Source organism: Equus caballus, chromosome 10 (genome assembly GCF_041296265.1).
Source record: "Equus caballus isolate H_3958 breed thoroughbred chromosome 10, TB-T2T, whole genome shotgun sequence".
NCBI lineage: Eukaryota > Metazoa > Chordata > Mammalia > Perissodactyla > Equidae > Equus > Equus caballus.
In genome coordinates this window covers 23,300,800-23,320,554 of record NC_091693.1, presented here as the reverse complement: position 1 = coordinate 23,320,554, position 19,755 = coordinate 23,300,800, and the positions used below count along the sequence as shown (strand labels likewise).

Sequence of the window (19,755 nt, the reverse complement as noted above, 5' to 3'; positions counted from 1 at the left end):
TATAAATAGTGGTGTGCAAAAAATAAACAGAATGAAATTTAAAATACAATCTTATTTATGTACATTAAAAACATATGCTCCCGTGAAAATGTCCTAGGAAAGGAGGACTCAAATAAACAAAGTTGCTCATATAAATAAGGGAAATAAACGTTTTTGGACATTGGAAGAGTGGTCTGTGGTGGGCAAGAAAATGAGAGAGAGGCAGGGGATGAGAGAGAAAAAGAAAAAGTAATGTAGATGGAATAAGCTCCAGTGGGATGGCAGCTAAACAGGTGGGCATTTGTCTGGGGAGCAAACAATGAGGGGAGATGCCCTAAGTGGGTGGCGGAGACCCCACTTCAGCTCCTGGGCAGCTGGGTGTCTTACTGATGCCCTAACATGCACTGTGCAGAACTGCATTCTGGGATTCCATAGAGGGTCTGGTGGACAGGGTGACATACCTCCAACTGAATGCATTGCAGCGCTAAACCTAGGCACGCGCATCCTGTTACCAGCTCACAGTTATAGACAATATATGAAATATTCCACCACGTTCACCGAGTTCAGTCATGGGACCTTCTCTGCGAGAGAGGTCCTGCAGGCAAGGCTCTGTGAATAAGCACAAACTGTGGACAAACAGGCTCGAGACCTTCTTGCTTGCCCTGTTTGAAGACAGTGGAAGCAGAGACGTAGCATATATACTCACGGGGGGGGGGGGGGGGGGGGGGGCGGGCAGCAGACAAAAAGAGGGGAGTGACCAGAAGGGGGCAAACTTTTCTCTCTGGACTATTCATAGCTGGAGCTCTGATCCCACGGGTCCATGAGGTCTAGTGCACTTGATGGGTGATGGGATTCCTGGGCTTGTAGATGCAGAGCTTTGCGCGCGCGCGCGCGTGTGTGCCTGCGTGTGCGCGTGCATCTGTGTGTGTGTGTGTGGGGGGGTGCATCAAGACAGCGGGTGAATAGGGATCCATTCAACTGCTGGCGTTTGGAGAGGGCCTGAGGGCAGAGCGCAAACCTTCCATCTGCGCTATCGAGGGGGAAAGATTACTGATCCATAGTGAGAAGCTGGAAGATCATTGCTGAGACGGAGAAGAACCAAATTCCCAGGTCGGAACAGACAAGGCAGAACTCAAATGGTGCCAAATTCCAATTAAACAAGTTCCCACCTCTGAACAAGATCTAGGTTCCTGAGGTCAAAGAAAGATTTCCCTGGAATTGGTGTGTCTGCGCGAGGAGACCAGCCTTGTGGGCCAAGAGGGAGTTGGGACCAGTGAACAGATGGGAGGTGACCTCGGGGGGGCTGGGAGATAAGACTCATGAGTTGCACGCGTTTCAGGAGAGGAGACTTGCAAGGGCAGGAGCGCGGATGCCAGGGCACCGACACTGGCGAGGACACCCGCAGCTGGAGCGCAACGGGCGTGGAGACCAGTACGGAGTCCAGCGTCGCCACCGTTGCAGGAGAGGGCACTTGGCAGCTGAGAAGACTTGCACTGTGGGTGTCACGGGCGTTGTAGGCGACGAGACAGGTCTTGCGCACGTGGAGGCGGGCGATGAGACTGGCGACAGGGGCTTACGCATGGAGACTGGAGAGGAAGTCTCTGTCCGGGGCATCACCAACGTCCGGGGCGGGAGACTGGCGTCACAGACGTCGGGGGCGTGGAGAGGGGCGAGGAGATTGGCAGTGGGGTTTGACCAGCGAGGTGAGGAGACAGGAGCGGAGAGCTGCCTTGGGGTGTTGGTGGCGTGGAGTCGAGGGAGGAGACTGGTATCGGAGGCATAGAGATGAGCGAAAAGATGCCAGACGAGGGTGTCGAGGGCATGGTGGGCGTGCAGACCGGTGGGGAGACCCGCGTCCCGGACGTTGCAGCGGTCTGGGGTGGGGAGATGGCCGAGGAGAGCTGCGTTCCAGGCGTGGAGACCGGAGATGCGGGCAACTGGAGCGTGGGCATCGAAAAGGAGACCGTGTCTCCGGTGTTGCAGGTGTGGAGACTGGCGTGCGGGGAGTGGAGATTGGCTTGGAGACATGCGTCCCAGGAGTCGTGGGCATTGAAGGTGAGGAGACCCGTGACACTTGCGTGGAGACCCGGGAGGGGACTTGCGTCGTGGGCGTTGTAGGGGAGATCGCCAGCGTCGCAGGCGTTGTGGGCGTGGAGAGGGGCCGGAAGACTGACAGTGAGGGCTTGGCGGGTGAGGAGATGCGAGAGGAGACACGCGTCTCAGGCGTGGAGTCCAGGGAAGAGACTGGTCGGCAAGGAGAGCTGCATGACAGGTGTGGAGACTGGAGATGCGAGCATGGGGAGCGTGAAGATCCGAGCGGAGACCTGTGTCTCAGATCTTGGGGGGGTCGAGGGAGAGAAGACTGGCAGTGGGAGCTTAGCAGGAGAGGAGATGGGAGAGGGGACCCGCGTCTCAGGCGTGGAAACAAAGAGGAGACTGGCATTACAGACTTTCGAGATGTGGAGACGCAGAGACCCATAAAGGGCCCTGCTTTGCAGGTGAGGAGACCTGCATAGCAGACGAGGGGGCCTCGGAGGTGTTGGGAGAGACAACATGTCCGCCGTCTCCACTCTGGCCCATTCCTCCTGACTTTGATGGGGTTGACGTATCCTGCTCTGGTTCTTCTGTTCTGGGACCAAATCTAGAGAGGAGAGAAAATGTGAATCGGGATGAGTGAGTGTGAAAAGGGCCCTGAGAAAACACAGCTCTCATTTTTCCCAGGACAGAAGCTGCCTTCCCAGAGAATAGCAGCGTTCCCATTGGATTCTCTGGATCCGGTTAGGAGACTGGTTCCTAACTCCTGCTGTTACTCAGGTTCCAGGAGGGAGGCATGGAAAAGGGATGGAGCAATTGGGAGGTATCCAGGCCACCAGGGGTCAGGGATGTCACAGCATCCTACACTTGGGAAAGCGTGGGAAGTCTAGAATGCCGGAGCTCTCTTTCCCATAAGAGGCTCTTTGGCTAGGGAAATTGCTTGGTCTGGGCTCAAAGAGGCTGACTCAGAGATTAGTGGGATGTGATTGACCTTGGAACCCTTCAGGTTCATCTAGTGCTGTTTCTGGAACTGTGAACAGGAATAAAAACCTGATAATGAAACAGCCTCCGCAGACCTCAACTACATGATCGTGTAGAATGGGTTTTAAAGACAGTTCTTTAAATATTATTCAGCCATGAGAAGGTAGGAAATCCTGCCATTTGCAACAGCGGGAATGATCCTGGAGGGCATTATGCTAAGTGAGATAAACCAGTCACAGAAAGGCAAATACTGTCTGATCTCATTTACATGTGGAATCTCAAATAGCCAATCTCATAGAAACAGAAAGTAGAATGGTGGTTGCCAGGGGCTGGGTGGGGGAAATGAGGAGACGTTGGCCAAAGGATAGAAACTTCCAGTTGTAAGATGAATGAGTTCTGGGGATCTGAGGTACAGCATGGTGACCATAGTTAACAATACTGTATTGTATACTTGAAATTTGCTCAGAGTAGATCATAAGTGTTCTTATAACACACAAAAGATAACTATATGAAGTGAGGGATGGATACCACAGTTAGCTTGATTGTGGTAACCATTTTGCAATGTATGCATATATCAAACCATCGTCTTGTACACTTTGAGTATATACAATTTTAATTTGTCAATTAGCCTTCCATAAAGCTGGGAAAAATAGAGAAAGTTCCTTAAGTTGGGAATTTGTCAGGTATTGAGCCTTACTGAACATTAACTCCTTTAGCTGGTCTTAGGTAAAAAATGGTTTTTGGCTGGTGCTGCCCCCTTTGCTGTCCTAGGAAAGGATGAGGAAAAATGCGTGACGGTGCCAAATTCATGAGCTGCCTTTCCTTTCCCCTGGAACCTGAGACGGGAAGACCCTAGAAGCAGACACTAACAATGTGTGTTGCACAGCTAAATCTCAGCGCCTTTTCCTTCCTCTGGGAGCCATGGAATAAGGGTGTATATAACCTTTCCCAATCAGCCCAGCCTCAGTCTGCCCTCAGTTCCAATGGAAAAATGAGAGTACTAGCTAGCACTTTTGGGTCCCACCATATCTAGGCACCATCCTACACCCTTCCCAGACGTCATCTCATTTAAACTCTTGAAACCAATTTAATAGACTATACACTATTACTATTCTCAATTTCAGATTAGAAATTGAAGCAGAGAAGTTACATAATAAGGATTGTCTTTCCCAATCTCATTTACACTTTCTTAGACGCCCTTCTGGAAGATAAGCTTCCTCATCTCTTTTGGGTGGGATAACCAACTCATCCTGATTTGTTCAGGACTTTCTTGGTTTTAGCACAGGGAGTACTGCATCTGCAAAACCTCTCAGGCAGGGTCAAGCTGGGATGGTGGGTCACCCAGGTTCTAGACCAAAGGTTGGCAAACTATAGCCTATAAACCAAAGTCTGTCCTTGGCTTGTGGTATAGTCAGTGCTCTAAGAATGGTTTTTACAATTTGTAAAGAAAGAAAAAAGAAAGAAGGAGGGGCAGTGGGGAGATCAGGGTGGGGTGGGAATGGAGATTAGGGTGGGGTGGGTAGGGAAAGATGAGGGTGGGGTGGGTGGAGAAAGAGCTGAGGGTGCGGTAGGATGGAGAAAGATGAGGGTGGGGTGGGTGGGGGTAGAGATGAGGTTAGAGTGGGTGGAGGGTAGGTAGAGGGTTGGAGGGAAGGAGAGAGAATGGTGGGTGGGCGTGGGGACAAGGAGGAAGATGAGGAGGAAGGGGAGAGAACATACAGCATAGATTGTACATGGCAGAGAAAGCTTAAAATATTTACCATCTGAGTCTACATGACCGTTTTTGCCAACTCCTGCTCTAGATGCCCTCAAGGTGAAAGTTTGAGCCGCACCCATGAAGAGGCTTTGAAGCGGCAATGGTGGAAGCATCCACTCTTGCTGGGAGGCCTCAGAGGAGGCTCAGGATCAGGGCTCCTAAGAGAGGACGGGGGGACACAGAGAAGGGCAGCTCATGCTCACTGGAGGGGTGCGGGGATTTGGTGTTGGGTTCCCTCTGGGATCCACGGAACCGAAGGTGCTGGGAGAGTCACCATGATGGACGTCCATGCACAGGGAGGGTGTCCTCAAGGACTGTGGATGGCTTGAAGGTGGCCTGTGGGACAGAAGGGCCAGTGGCTTTGTGGCGCCTTCATTAAGGGCAGCATGGAGAAAGCCTAAGGGATCCAGCACCTGGGGACCGAATTCCAGACCAGCCACCCACCAGCTCTGTCTGCTTGGATAATTGTCACTTTCCTGAGCCTCAGTTCCCCTCTTACTTAATGTAGGTATAATAACCACTTCTCGTCAATCTGCATTATACTTCGCTGTTAGCCCAGAGTAAGCTGTTCTAAGTCAATCCCCTCTAAATGGGGATCATTATTCTCACTTATCAGGTGAGAAAAGTCAAGTAAAGAGGGCTTAAACCACGAGTGTGGGAGGCGGGATGTGAACACAGGCATTGCTCACCACGTAACCGCATGTTTGCATGTGCGAACCTCAGGTGCCCAGGACTGAGGCCCCCAGCCCGAGGGTCACAGTCCACGCCTACCCTGGTTGGTCCAGCCCAACCAGGACTTCTCTCCATCCTTCATCCTCCCCAGTCCTGCTCACCCTGAGGGCCTCCTCTGGGAATTCCTCCTTTCCACCTGCCCCATCCTTGCTACTCAGTGTTCCTCCAGGGCCCTGAGTCTTTCCTCAACTGTGTGCTTTACTTGGAGCTTCCACCGAAACAAGATGGACTCACTCTCGGAGCTCACGGGCTCACAGGCGGGTGTGAGAGACAGACAAATGGCCCAGGAAACACCCTCTGAAAATAATTACTCGTGGCAAGTGCTATGAGGGAAATGAGGATTGGGTCTGGAAATGGGGAGACAGAATCTATAGGGAATGGTTAAGGAAAGTCCTCTTTTTTTTTTTTTTGAGGAAGATTAGCCCTGAGCTAACTGCTGCCAATCCTCCTCTTTTTGCTGAGGAAGACTGGCCCTGAGCTAACACCCATGCCCATCTTCCTCTCCTTTATATATGGGGCGCCTACCACAGCATGGCTTTTGCCAAGCGGTGCCATGTCCTCACCCAGGATCCGAACTGGCGAACCCCGGGCCACCAAAGTGGAACGTGCTCACTTAACTGCTGTGCCACTGGGCCGGCCCCAGGAAAGTCCTCTTGTGGGAGCCACTATTTCCATTGACATGGTAGAAAGGAGGGGGAGATTAGTGAGGAGAGAATTTGGGGCAACAGGAAGAGAATGGATAGAGGTGTTCACTTGGTATGGTTATAAAACTAAATGAAAATGTGTGCCTGTATTTTTCCAAATGCTTCTGTTAGTTCCTATCACCTGTTTAACATGTGAGTCTATATATGTATATGTTTATATTTACATGCATGTACATTTCTGTATATAGATAACACGTGTACTCTGAGTCCCTCTGCAGGTGAGATGTCCTAGAATCTGGATTCAGAAGCTCTCTAGGTGATTCTCATCAGGCAATTTGGGGAAACACTAGATTAGAAGGAGGTGGGAGGGGATGAGGCAGGATTTGATGCAAGAAAGGGCTGCTAGTCTTTTTTTTTTTTTTTTTTTTTGAGGAAGATCAGCCCTGAGCTAACATCTGCTGCCAATCCTCCTCTTTTTGCTGAGGAAGCCTGGCCCTGAGCTAACATCCATGCCCATCTTCCTCTACTTTATATGTGGGACGCCTGCCACAGCGTGGCATGCCAAGTGATGCCGTGTCTGCACCCGGGATCCAAACCAGCGAACCCCGGGCTAGCCCCAGGGCTGCTATTCTGAAGACATGGGAAAAACATTCCTTCCTTTCTTTCTGTGGACAGTGATAACAAAATGGAGTAACATATGTCAAGGCTTCTAAAATGGGGCTGGGAGGCCATTAAAGAAATGGGGCTTATGCACGTACGCCACCTCTCTGCCCAGATGGAATGTAGCTTTTGAACAGTGCCTGGCTGACATTATTTTGACCTTCCTTTAAGAAAAATGCTTCCTCTAGTAGATGAGAACTTTTTGCCTTAGAGATACCCTTAGCAACCAATCATTGGGGGGGCCAAGAAGTAACAGTTGTTGTCAGCGCCAGTCACAAGTCTTGCAAAACAACCTGTGTGATTTATCCCTTTTCGTCTTTATAAATCTTGCCTTATTTGTCTTCTCTGGAGTGTATTTTGGGTTTCCGCCTAAATCTGTGTCTCCCGAGTTGCGATTCTAATTGCCCAAATGAATATCTGCTGTTTCAATTACAGTGATTCTTTCCTAGGTCGACATTTCTTTCTAGAATATTTTTTGAAAACCTCCTTTGTGACATTCTGGGAACTGAGGACAGATGGAGGAGATGAAATCCTTGCTCAGAGGAAATGTACCCTCCATTGTGAGCTCCCAGGCGGTCAATAGTCTATACTCTTTGAAAAATAGAAGTCCACGTACTTGAAATAATACTTAAAAAAAGATAAATGAACTCATCGGTCACCATTGGAACAAACAAGGACACGAAAAGAAGAATTAAGCTTTTATCTTATATTTCCTGTATGAATTCTATTGCCTGATCAATTATTACTATTCTGTTAGTGATAATTGATGAGGAAAAGTTCTTCCAAGCAGAGGATGTGTAATAATTGTGGAAGGAACGATTGAATTCGTTAACATACATTTGTAAGCCTTAATATGCTGATATTACTTGAAAGCTGGTTGATTTAGACCAGAAGGTGTTTTGGGGGCGATCAGAGAAATTTGAATATTACCCGGTATTAAGTTATACCAAGGGCTCTTTTTAAAAAATTTTAAATTCCATGCTCGCTTTAACATGAATGAGTTTCACCAGTGAAATGGTGAGTGAATGAGGCCACATAACACAAGAATTCCTGTGTTGTGATTCAATTTCTCTGAAGTTCAACAACAGGCAAGATGAACCAATGGTGCTGAGATGAAATAGCGGTTCTTCTGGGGAGACAAAGATGGCATCTGAGAGGACACATTTTATAGGAACACGTAACAACAGAGGAAGAAAGTCCCCACAAGGCGGACAATGTCCGCCACTCATCAGGTGAAGAAGTCAGGACCAAGGGGCTTCAGCACAGTTTGCCAGGGGAGGAGGCAGGATGCAAGCCCAGCTTTGGGGACTCAGGTGTTCCCATCCCTCTGTGCTGTGCATGGTGCCCAGCCCTGAGCCCCCCAGCCTGAGGTTCAGAGCCCCCACCCACCCCGCCTGCTCCAGCCCTTGGCCCCCTCCACATCCTTAACTCTGCCCTCCTGCTCACCGTGGGGACATCCTCTGGGAGTGTCTCCTTTTCATCTTCTCCAAGAAATGTATCTCTCTGCCTGTCTCAGGCTTTGGCTGTGCCTCCTGCACTTTGACCGTTGTTTAAATACGATCCTGGGTAAAATCTGGTAAAATTGTGCCTGCTTCCCGAGACCGCAAACTCCCTCCGCTCCTGGAATCTGGGATTTGAAAGCTCCCCCGGTGTTTTTCATCATCTTACCAGCAGGTTTGAGCAATACTGGGCTAGAAGGTGGTGAGGGAGGAGAGCCCGGGTTTGTTGTGAGTCGGGGCTCTTATCCTGAGGATGCCATTCATTCACTGAATCAACCAATCCCTCTCTCTTTGCTTTTTTTCTTTCTTTTGAAAACATCTTCAATGCCTGCTTTGTTGCTGGCGCTTTTCTGGGAACCGGGATTTTGTTTGTGATAATTGATGAGGAAACGTTCTCCCAAGCAGGAGCATCTATCTGATAATTGTGGAAGGAACGGCTGAATTAGGTAATGGCCGTTTGTAGCCGCTGATGTGTGGATGTTGCTGGGACGCTGACTCAAACAATGGATATTGAGAAAGTATTTTGAGAATGAGCAGAGAAATCTAAATATGGGCTAGGTAGAAGGTTTGTGGAAATCAGTGAAAATGAAATGAAATGAAAACAAGAAAATATTTATTCAGAGCTTGCTACAGTAAGGGAGTCAGCCACTATCAAGGGGTTTGGCAGAGACCAAAAGGCAAGCAAAGGAGTCTGAACGCTTTATAGTGGAAAAAAGAAATCTTCAGGTGTGCTCTGACTGGAGACTGGTCGGCATGGGGAAGCTGGAGGCGGGCTAATTAGAAGTGGGGTGTCCTACGTGATTGGCCAGAGGAACATGTGTGGCTTTGTCTGGTTGGTCCTAAGTTGAAAGTGAGGGTGGAAGGGCTGCACGCATTAGGGAAGCTGTCAATGATTGATCAAGTCCTGGCCACTTTGGGCCACTTGCTACAGGGGTTGTGGTTTGGTTTCCTGGACTGGTTGGTACAGAGGTGGTGGGTCGGAGTTCTCTTTTTAGATGGGGTCTGGACACTGTCCATTTGTATATTCAGTCTCTCAGGGTATTCCAGGGTTTCTCTCCCTGGCACCAACAGCATTTTGGGCTGGATCATTCTTTGTCGTGGGGGGCTGACTTGCGCATTGTGGGACGTTCAGTAGCATCCTTGACCTCCACCCACTACGTGCCAGCGGCACCCTCCTCACCCCCCAGCTATGCCAACCAAAAATATCTCCAGACACTGCCAAATGTCACCTGGTATGCAAATCACCCCTGCTGGAGAACCACTGGGTTCTACCAAGGATTTTTCATTGTTAACGGTGTACTCTCAACAATATGCGTGAATTTCATCTAGAACATGGCGAGTGAAAGAAGGCACACAGAGGAGTCCATATGGAATGATTCAACTTATGTGAAATTTATGAATAGGCAAAAGTCAAAATAGCGGTTCCTTCTGGGGGGTTACAGATGGCTTAGGAGAGCATGTTTCATTGTCTTAAGGAGAGTTGAGGGACCAGCTCCGTGGCCAAGTGGTTGAGTTCGTGCCCTCTGCTTCGGTGGCCTGGGGTTTGCCGGTTCAGATCCTGGGTGCAGACGTGGCACCACTCATTGGGCCAGGCTGGGGTGGTGTCCCATATAGCACAACCAGAAGGACCTGCACCTGGAGTGTACAGCTGTGTCCTGGGGAGCGCTTTGGGGAGAAGAAGAAGAAAAGAAAAAAAGGAAAAGGAAGATTGGCAACAGATGTTAGCTCGGGTACCAATCTTAAAAAAAAAAAAAAAAAGATTAACAAAAGAAAAATTTGGGAGCTGGAAATATTTGAGTGGTCAAAGTTATAAAGAGATGGCTGGGAAGGTGACTGAAAAATAGAAAGTAGAAAAAAATAAGCCAAAGCTCCACTTACTGACAGTGACTAAACCTGAATGATACTGGAGAAAAAAAATAAAATCATAACAAAGAAGCAGGAAAAAGAAAAAAGATACTGCCCATACTAGTCTCTTAGATCTACCACATGGGCAGCCGCTAATGTGTTTTTTGGCGCTGTGGCATTTCCTGCTCCAGGAATGCATATAAATGGAATTATATAGTATGTTGTCTTTCGTGTCTTTTTTTCTTTCATTCAACACAATGTTGAAACGCATCCATGTTGTGTATATCTTGTGTTCCTTCCTTTTTATGGCTGAAAAGCATTCTCGTGTGTGGGAATCATTACAAATCATTCCACCACGTGACTTTTTGTGTCTGGGTCCTCTCACTGACAAGATCTTGGTGGTGATGAAGAGCAGAAGGAATTAGCGCTGATGCTCGTGGAAAGAACTTGGGATTCCAGAGTGGGAGAGAGGCAGTATATGTTAGGGTCTCGGCAGCAGCCGAAATGAACTATTTTGTGGCCAACAAAGTGGTCTGTGTGAGCATTAAAATTGGGGCACAGGCGGAGCTGGAAAGCAGGCACTGGATGCTCTGGATGCTCTGTATAAACCAGGGATGCGGGGAGGGCCCTGCGAGGGGATCTGGGAGGTGTATCCGCGCCTGTCTTGGAAGAGCTGGCCTTGCCTCCTGCCTCAGCTAATTGCTGCTGTTGAGCCTCTTGTTGTTTTTGCTGAATAGGCTTGTATTTGGCTCTCTTGAGTTTTGCTCTGTGGTTCTTGAACCAAACCTGGGGAGAAGAGAGAGAGGAGCAATGGGTTGATGAATCGGGTGAGATTCTGGAAGAGTTTTCATTTTACCCAATAATGTGGGTTCTTCTAGGTGGGAACAGCTGGTCCACACCTCTGCCACTTATATCCTATTTGTGGAACCCCTCCCAACCGACGCCCGGGGAGGGGCAGAAATGATAGGATGTTGGCGCAGAAAGTGAGGCGGGGATCAGAACACCCCAGCAAAGGGGAGAGAGGAGAGCAGAGGGGTCACCCTCGGGGGTGCTCTAAGGCTGATGTCAGCACATTAGCGCTCCTGGGCCAAATCTGACCCACCACCTCTTTTTGTACGGCCCATGAGCTAAGAATAGGTTTTACATTTTGAAATGGTTGGGAAAAGACCCCCAACACACGTGACACGTGTGTTTGTGACACGTGAAAATTACATGAACTTCAAATGTGTGTCCATAAAGTTTGATGGGAATGCAGGCACAGCCGTTGGTCGACATTCTGTCTGCGGCTGCTTCCACACCATCACGGCAGACATGAATAGCTGCGGCAGAGACAGCGTGGATCCACAAAGCCTAGAATATTTACTGTTTGGTCCTTTGCAGAAAAATCTTGCGGATCCTTGGGCTAGGGTTGGGAGGGAGGGTTACAGGGTATGGAGAGGAGTCTGGGTCTTGGAGCCTTGGGGATCGGGGTGGGAGCAAGCTTCAGGAATTATCCCGGAGGGTGTCTGAGTTCAGGGTGCTCCAGGGAGGTGGCTTGGTGAGAGGGGCATTACTGCTGACCTTCACGACTGTTGGATGTATCTCCATTTTTGAGGCCATTTCTCTCTGAAGGCTGGAGGTCGGGTATGGGTTCTCATTGAACAGGAGCCGCAAATCTGCCAGTTGTTTCTGAGTGAACATGGTTCTTTTCCTTTGTGGATACTTCTGGGGCTTTCCTGGGAAGAACGAGAGAAATCACACATGAGATGCTTAGACAATTCCATTCTCAAAACCCTGCACGTCCCCTCCCTCTCCACGGAGATCAGGCGTGGCTGTCAAGTGACTGAGATTCCCAGAGAGCTGTGTGTGACTTTTCTGCTAGCTTTCCTAAGCCTCCTTTTGTCATGGTCGCTATTCCATATCCCCACCATAGGAAAGGGTTGTTGATGTCCCCTTGGTTCTTTAGTCCTTTGTTATTTAAACATGGATTCCTTGTGTGTCAACAGTTGGGTTCTGTTTTCTTTGTGTGGAAAGTAGGCAACTCCATTCAGTGTGAGATGGACATGATTTTATCCTCATCATTCATTCAACTTTTATTGAGCACTGGTATTCTTTGAAGGATACAGCAATGAAATAAACATTAAAATAGAGTCACCGCTCTCCCAAGCCCATAGAGTGTACAACACCAGAGTGAACCCTGATGTCAGCTACGGGCTGTGGGTGGGAGTGATGTGTCGATGTCGGTTCATTAGTGGCAACAGATGTACCACGCTGGTGGGGGATGTGGATAATGGGGGAGGCTGTGCATGTGTGGTGGGCAGGGGGGTAAAAGGGAAATCTCTGTACCTTCTTCTCAATTTGCTATGAAACTAAAACTGCTCTAAAAATAGTCTATGAATAATGATAATAATAAAAACACTGCTCTCATGGATATCACATTTTAGTGGAGACACACATATACACAAAGTAAAAGTACTAAAATTAGTCACTGTTGCGGGGGGTGGGCAGGTCATGCACTTCTGGGTTCCCCCAGCTCAAAAGGTTATTAGAATAGATGACTGCAGAGGTCACTGGGTCTCCAGAGTCTGGAGTAATATTTCTGTGAGGCAATAGATTTGAGGTGAGTAATAGAAGACAGAGAGGCTCCAAGTATGGACTTTGAGTCCCAGCTTGGCAAATGACCTTTTATTTTGGTGAGGAAGATTGGCCCTGAGCTAACATCTGTGCCAGTCTTCCTCTACTTTGTATATGGGATGCTGCCACAGCATGGTTTCATGAGCAGTGTGTCCATCCGTGCCTGGGATCCAAACGCATGAACCCCCGGCCACTGAAGCAGAGTGCACGAACTTAACCACTATGCCACTGTGCCGGCCCCAGCAAGTGTGCTTTAGTACATGCATTTGCTTCTTTAGAGTTCAGAAGTCTCATGTGTAGTTGGTGATGATTTAAGACTCTGTCGCTGGGTTACTGAGGGTTCAGTTAGGTCCTGTCTGTGGAAGACAGGACTTGACATATTGTGAGTCTTCAGGGAATAGCACTGAATCTCAATCTCTCTCTCTCTCATACCCACACACAGAGTACATCTGACTGTGTCGTTCTCTAAGGCATATGGTGCTTTCAAGACATCCCATGAGCCTTACCTCCTGGTATTAACACCTTTGTTCCATCCAACATAGTACCCAGGTTGGTGTGTGTGACCAAGAGAGTACAGCAAAAATGATGGGATGTCACTTCTGAGGTTAGATCACTTCTGTCTTGGATCACTTACTCTCGGGGAAGCCATGTTGAACATCCCTCTGGCAAGACCCTTTGGGCAAGCATCTGAGGTCTCCAGACAAAAGTCAGGGAGGGGCTGAGGCCTCTGGCCAACCACCTTGTGACGAGCCATCTTGGAACTGGATCCTTCAGCCTCAGTCAAGCCTTAGATGACTGTATTCCTTGCTGACAAGTGAACTGCCACCTCACGAGAGACCCTGAACTCAATCCCACTATGTGTTTTTAAACAGTTTTATTGAGATAGACTTGACATATAATAAACTGTGCATATTTAAAGTGTGAGATCTGATAAATTTTGATATATGTATATCAATACTCATGATTTGGTAGAACAAAGGGATATGAAGAAACTTCAGGGACATGTCAACCTTATCTCAAAAAAGCTGTTAAATGCATAGTGGAGTTCAGTTTCTGGCTGTGTTAGAGTCAGCCATGCTGGATTTATCTCACTATGGTACACACCTAGAAGATTGGACAAAATATATAAAGCTGTTTTCAAATATTGGACATCAGATACAAGGCTGTGATTCCTGAGATAAGGGAAATCTTATGAAATCTTTATGAAAATCAAATGAGCCAACTTGACTATATATATAGGACACTACGCCCTACAATGGCAGAAATGACACCTTTTCCAGGGCATATGGAACATTCATCAGGATAGAGCACATGCTGGGCTGTAAACCAAGTCTCGAAAGATTTAAAATGATTTAAATTATACAAAATATGTTCTCTGAACACAATGGAGTTAAAATGGACACAGAGAACAAAAATCTGAAACATCGCTCCCCCAATATCTGGAAATTAAACAACACATTTCTAAATAAACCATGAGACAGACCAGAAATCAAAGGGTGTGTGATCAGCTGGATCTCCACATGGAAAAAAAAATAGACCTCAACTCTTATGCCACATGCAAAAATGAACTAGAAATAGATTAAAGACATAAATATAACGCCTAACTCTATGAAACTTCTAGAAGCAAACACAAAACAACATCTTTGAGACCTTGGATTAGGCAAAGATTAAAAAATCACCAACTATAAAGGTAAAAACTGATGAATTAGGGTTTATCAAAATTAAAACTATTGGAGTCTGGCCCCATGGCCGAGTGTTTAAGTTCATGCGCTCCACTTCATCGGCCCAGGGTTTCGCTGGGTTGGATCCTGGGCGTGGACATGGCACAGCTCATCAGGTCATGCTGAGGCAGAGTCCTACACAGCACAACCAGAGGCACTCACAGCTAGAATATACAACTACGTACTGGGGAGCTTTGGGAGAAGAAGAAGAAGGGGGAAAAAAAAAAGAAGATTGGCAACAGTTGTTAGCTCAGGTGCCAATCTTTAAAAAAAAGAAAACTATTGCTCTTTGAAAGACAGCATTAAGAAAACAAGGAAGCAGCCACATCCTGGGAGAAAATATTCATGACACATATCAGATAAATCTGTATCCAGAATATACAAATAACCCTTACAACTCAAAAAGACAAGCTGATAAATAAAATGGTCAACAAATGTAAACAGATAATTCACAGAGAGATAAAGGAAAGGCCAATACACTCACAAAAAGATTCTCAACATCATTGGTCTTTGGAGAAATTAAAATTACAACAACAATAACTCACTCATTAGAGTGGTTAAAATTAAAAAGACTGACAATACTAAGTGCTGGTGAGGATGTGGTGCAACTGGAACTCTCAGATTGCTGGTGAAACGGCAAAATGTTTCAGATACTTTGGAAAACCATTTGGTAGTTTCTTATGATGTGGACCATATATTTATCATATGACCTAACAATTCTACTCCTAGATATGTACCTAAGAGATATGAAAACATGTCCACACGAAGGCTTGTTTGTGAATGTTCATAACAGTTTTATTCATAATAGGCAAAAATTGGGGGAAAACCCTCAATATTCATCAGCAAGTAATGGATAGCCAAATTGTGTTGTATTCATACAATGGAATAACACTCATCTATTAAAAGAATAAAATTCTGATCCATACAACACAAGTGCATCCCAAAAACCTTATGCTGAGCAAGAGAAGCTGGACACTAAAGAGCATATACTGCATGTACTGATTGATATGAAGTACTGTATGCAGGCAAACATAATCTGTGGGCTGAGAAAGCGCAGCAGATGGAGCCTGGGGCTAGTGGTGGTGGTGGTCGTGTGTTGTGGGTTGGGGTGGCGGTGGAGATGATGATGACCCCAATGGGACATGAAAGAACTTTTTAGGGTGATGGAAATGTTCTGTTTTGTTGGGGTGGTGGTTCATGGGCATGTACATTTGTGGAAAGATACAGAACTGTACACTTAAAATGAGTAGACTTTGTTGTAAATAAGTTACACATCAACAAAGTTGATGTTTTAAAAAACTGAAAAAGAAAATCAGCAAATTAGGGAGTAAAGCATCTTGCCTTACTTTGTGAAAGTTATATATCAAATCCATCCAGGGCTCATCCTTAATGGAAAAATATTACGTGTACTTCCTTCAGAATCAGGAACCTGGAAAGGGCATTTGCAAGCATGGTGACAATGTACCGAGTACTGCCATAAGGAAAGGAAAACACGTGTAAGATCAGAAGGGAAGAGATAAAACTAATTCTTTGCGGCTAACAGGATTATTTAACGGAAAAGCCAACAGAATCATCAGCGATCAATAGGTGGGTTATTAGAACCACTAAAAGGGCTAAGCAACTTTGTTAAAGATCTGTCACATTTCTCTCTACCAGCCACATTCAACTAGAAATAAAATTGGAAAAAAAAAAAGACATTCACAAAAGCAACCAGAAACTCCAAGATATCTACAAATTGTCAACCAAGAGTACAAGACCTCAGAGACTGAAATGAGAAGGGCACAGCTTAAAACTGTTAGAGAATAGTTTTTGGAGAATATTTTTATGACCTCTGAGTAGGGAAGGATTTTGAAATTAGACACTCAATGAGCAAATCATTGAAGACAAAAGATGAATACATTTGACTATATTGTAATTAAGACATGCTATTCAAAGATTCCTTAAGGGAGTGGAAGAAAAATGGGAGAAGATATTTGTAATGCGTTTAAGTAACAAAGCTATCTTAGCCATGGTGTTGTGAACGAAACTATGGAACTTGTGAATCACTAAGGAAGAAGGCGGGAGGTTCCTCAAAAAATTCAAAAAAGAACTACCATATGATCCGGAAATTCCACTTCTGGGAATATATCCGAAGGAAACAAAAACACTATGTTAAAGAGATGTCTGCATCAGCGTGTTCATAGCAGCATTATTCACAATAACCAAGTCATGGGAACAGCCTGAGTGTCCATCAATAAAGAAGATGTGGCATGGATAATATACAGTGGAATATTACTCAGCCAGGACAAAGAAGGAAATCAGGGGCTGGGGTGTGGGGGAATTGGGGAGATGATGTTTAAGGTACAAACTTGCAACTAGCAGATAACTAAGTCCTGAAGATGTAATTTCCACCATGGTAATTATAGTCAACAATACTGTAGTATAAACTTCAAAACTGCTAAATGACTAGATCTTAAATGTCCTCACTACAAAAAAAGAAATGGTAATTATGTGGTGTGATAGAGCTGTTAGGTAACAGGTAATGCAATATGAGCTGACTCAGTTCTCATTATTCCCCATGTGGTTGGTACATATGGGGAAACTGAGGCATAGGGTGATTAAGGGATGAGTTTGAGGCTGTGCTATGCTCCGTCTCTGGAGAACCAGTGACCAACACATCCTTAACAGTGTAGGAGTTTACTGACCTTGGCTCCAATGTTAACGACAGAGTCCTAGTGTGCCTGCTTACCTGCTAAGTGAACCCGGACCGAGCATTTCATCTCTCTAAGCCTCGATCAACAACAACGTTATCTGTGAACTGGAGACTTCTCTAACCATAACCTCCTTAAAAGATTTTAATGGTTGAATCAGATCATGCCTGAAAGTGATTTAGCACAAGCCCTGGAATCCAGTAAATGCTCAATAAAATGACGAGCTTTCCAGATTTCTTGGTTAAGCCTAAATTCGACAACTTAAGTTGATTAATCAACCTAATGGAGATCAGAGTTCCCATTTCCCAATGATTAGAGGAATTATAACACAGTTAACAAGGGGGAGATTTGGAATTCAAAGGCAGACTTTGGTTTCCCTCTGATTGGGTTTGCCCTCAGATGACAGCTTCCAAGCAGTCTCCACCACCCTGTCAGCTGCTCTCAACTTCTGCACATATCTCTCCTTCAGTTCTCACACCAGCTTACCTTTAGGAAGATCCCCTGGGTCAGACATCGTGTAACCTGGATGTGTTCCTATGCTCTGGTCCAGTGACAAGAACTCACAAAAGTGGAATTGGGACTTAAATACGTCCCTTGACTGCCACACCCCTGTCCCGCCCCCTCCACCTCCTTCTTCCCCCACCACTAATCTGATCCCTGGATCATCCAGAGGCCCCGGATCACTCCCATTTCTGCCGTTTATCTGATATTTGTTGAGTATAGACTCACTTTGCTATTCAAAGTGAAGTCCACAAGCCAGGTGCATCAGCATCACCTGGGAGCTCGTTAAAATGCAGAATCTCTTTATATTGGTCAAAGCTGATAAACTTGCAGTGAAAAGATTAACAAGTTCTCTGGGATTTACTGTAAAACATGGTGATTAGAGCTAATAATACTGTATTATATACTTGAATGTTGCTAAGAGAGTAGGTCTTAAATATTCTCATCACAAAAAAGAAATGATAGTTACATGACTGGATGGAAGTGTTAGCCAATGGGATGATGGCGAGGATTTTGCAATACATGAATTCGTCAAATCGACACGTATGCTATGGCGGCAATCATCTTGCAATATATAACTGTATCAGATTAACACGCTGTACACCTTAACCTTCACAGTGTTATATGTCAATCATATCTCAATACAGTTGGGAAAGAAATGCAAAGTCTTGGCCCACCCCAGAGCGGCTGAGTCCGAATCTGCATTTTAACGAGACCCCCGGGTGGTTCAAGGGCAGCATTAAGGACTGAGGAGGACTGCTGTGCCTCAGGGCCCCTCAAAGGGTAGGGTGCGGCCGGGTCACCTGACCTTATTGGAACACGGATTGCTGGGAGCAGCCCCCCGAGTTTCTGATTCACTAGGTCTGCGGTGGGGCCCTCAGGTGATGCTAGGTGATGGGGACTGGGGATGCACCTGTCAAGAATGAAGTCCAGCTCTTGCCGTCAGGAAGCTTGCAGACCGCTTACATGTCCTTAGTGGTTAGTACGTGCCTGATGTTGTTCTAAGCACCTGCATATCCTAATTTATTTAATCCGCTCGATCTCATTTATAGATGAGGAAACTGATAAAAAAAGGAGTTTAATTGACTTGGCCAACATCCCACATCTAGTAGGCGGCAGAGCTAGCCTTCTTCCCAGGTGGTCTTGCTCTAGTAACCCTGCCTGAACCACCAGGTGCTGTTGCCTCTAAACCCGGTTGAGGGGAGCCAGAGAGCTCACAAGTAAGCAAACAAAACAATGGCTTCAGGGAAGAATCGCAAAGAAACAAATGTGCTCAAATAGACGGACTGAAGATACTTTAGAATAGCACTTCCAGCAAGTCTTCTAACTGGATTTCTGCCTACTTTTTTGTCCTGGGTTTTGTGCTCTGGACTAGAAAGCATTCAGCCAATTTAAGTATCACCTCAGCTGTAAAAAAAAAAAAAAAAAATCGCATAATGAGAAATGATAATCACATCATGGGAAAATAATCGCCATCATCATCGGATAATCAGCATCACCTCCCATAATTAGCATGACAAATAATCTAGCTGAGAGGCAAATGGCGAAGAACACATCTTTAGAGCTGAATCAGCCACACCAAGCAATAACGTAAAAGCCACATTTTCCTCTTCTGATGGTGTCAGAAACCAATTTTTAAAGAGCCACCAATCAGCTTTCTCTTTCTGTGATTTACTTATTCTGGATATTTCATATACATGGAATCATACAATATGTGACCTTTTGTGTCTTAGCATACTGTTTTCTTTTTCTTTTCTTTTTTTTTTTTTGTGAGGAAGATTGGCCCTGAGCTAACATCTGTTGCCAATCTTCCTCTTTTTGCTTGAGGAAGATTGTTGCTGAGCTAACATCTGTGCCACTCTCCATTTAATGTGGGATGCCACCACAGTGTGGCTTGACGAGTGAAGCTAGGTCCATGCCTGGGATCCGAACCTGGGAATCCTGGGCTGCCAAAGGACAGTTAACCACTACGTCACCAGGCCGGCCCCAGCTTAGCTGGTTCATCCTTCTATCGTCTATCCATACTTCCTTTTTGTGGCTGAATTATATTCCATTGTATGGACAGACCATAATTTGTTTATCCATTCATCTGTTGATGGA

At 46.2% G+C, this 19,755-nt stretch overlaps 1 protein-coding gene across 1 annotated transcript; it reads right to left on the bottom strand.

The window, feature by feature from the left end:
• Positions 1-9,653: 9,653 nt before the first annotated feature.
• DPRX (divergent-paired related homeobox) lies at positions 9,654-17,668 on the bottom strand. The gene is made up of 3 exons (XM_001494508.6): positions 17,641-17,668; positions 11,691-11,845; positions 9,654-10,916 (listed from the first exon to the last, which is right to left on the bottom strand). Exons 1-3 carry the CDS (start codon positions 17,666-17,668, stop codon positions 10,512-10,514), a joined length of 588 nt encoding a protein of 195 aa, XP_001494558.2. The 3' UTR covers positions 9,654-10,511.
• Positions 17,669-19,755: the final 2,087 nt, after the last annotated feature.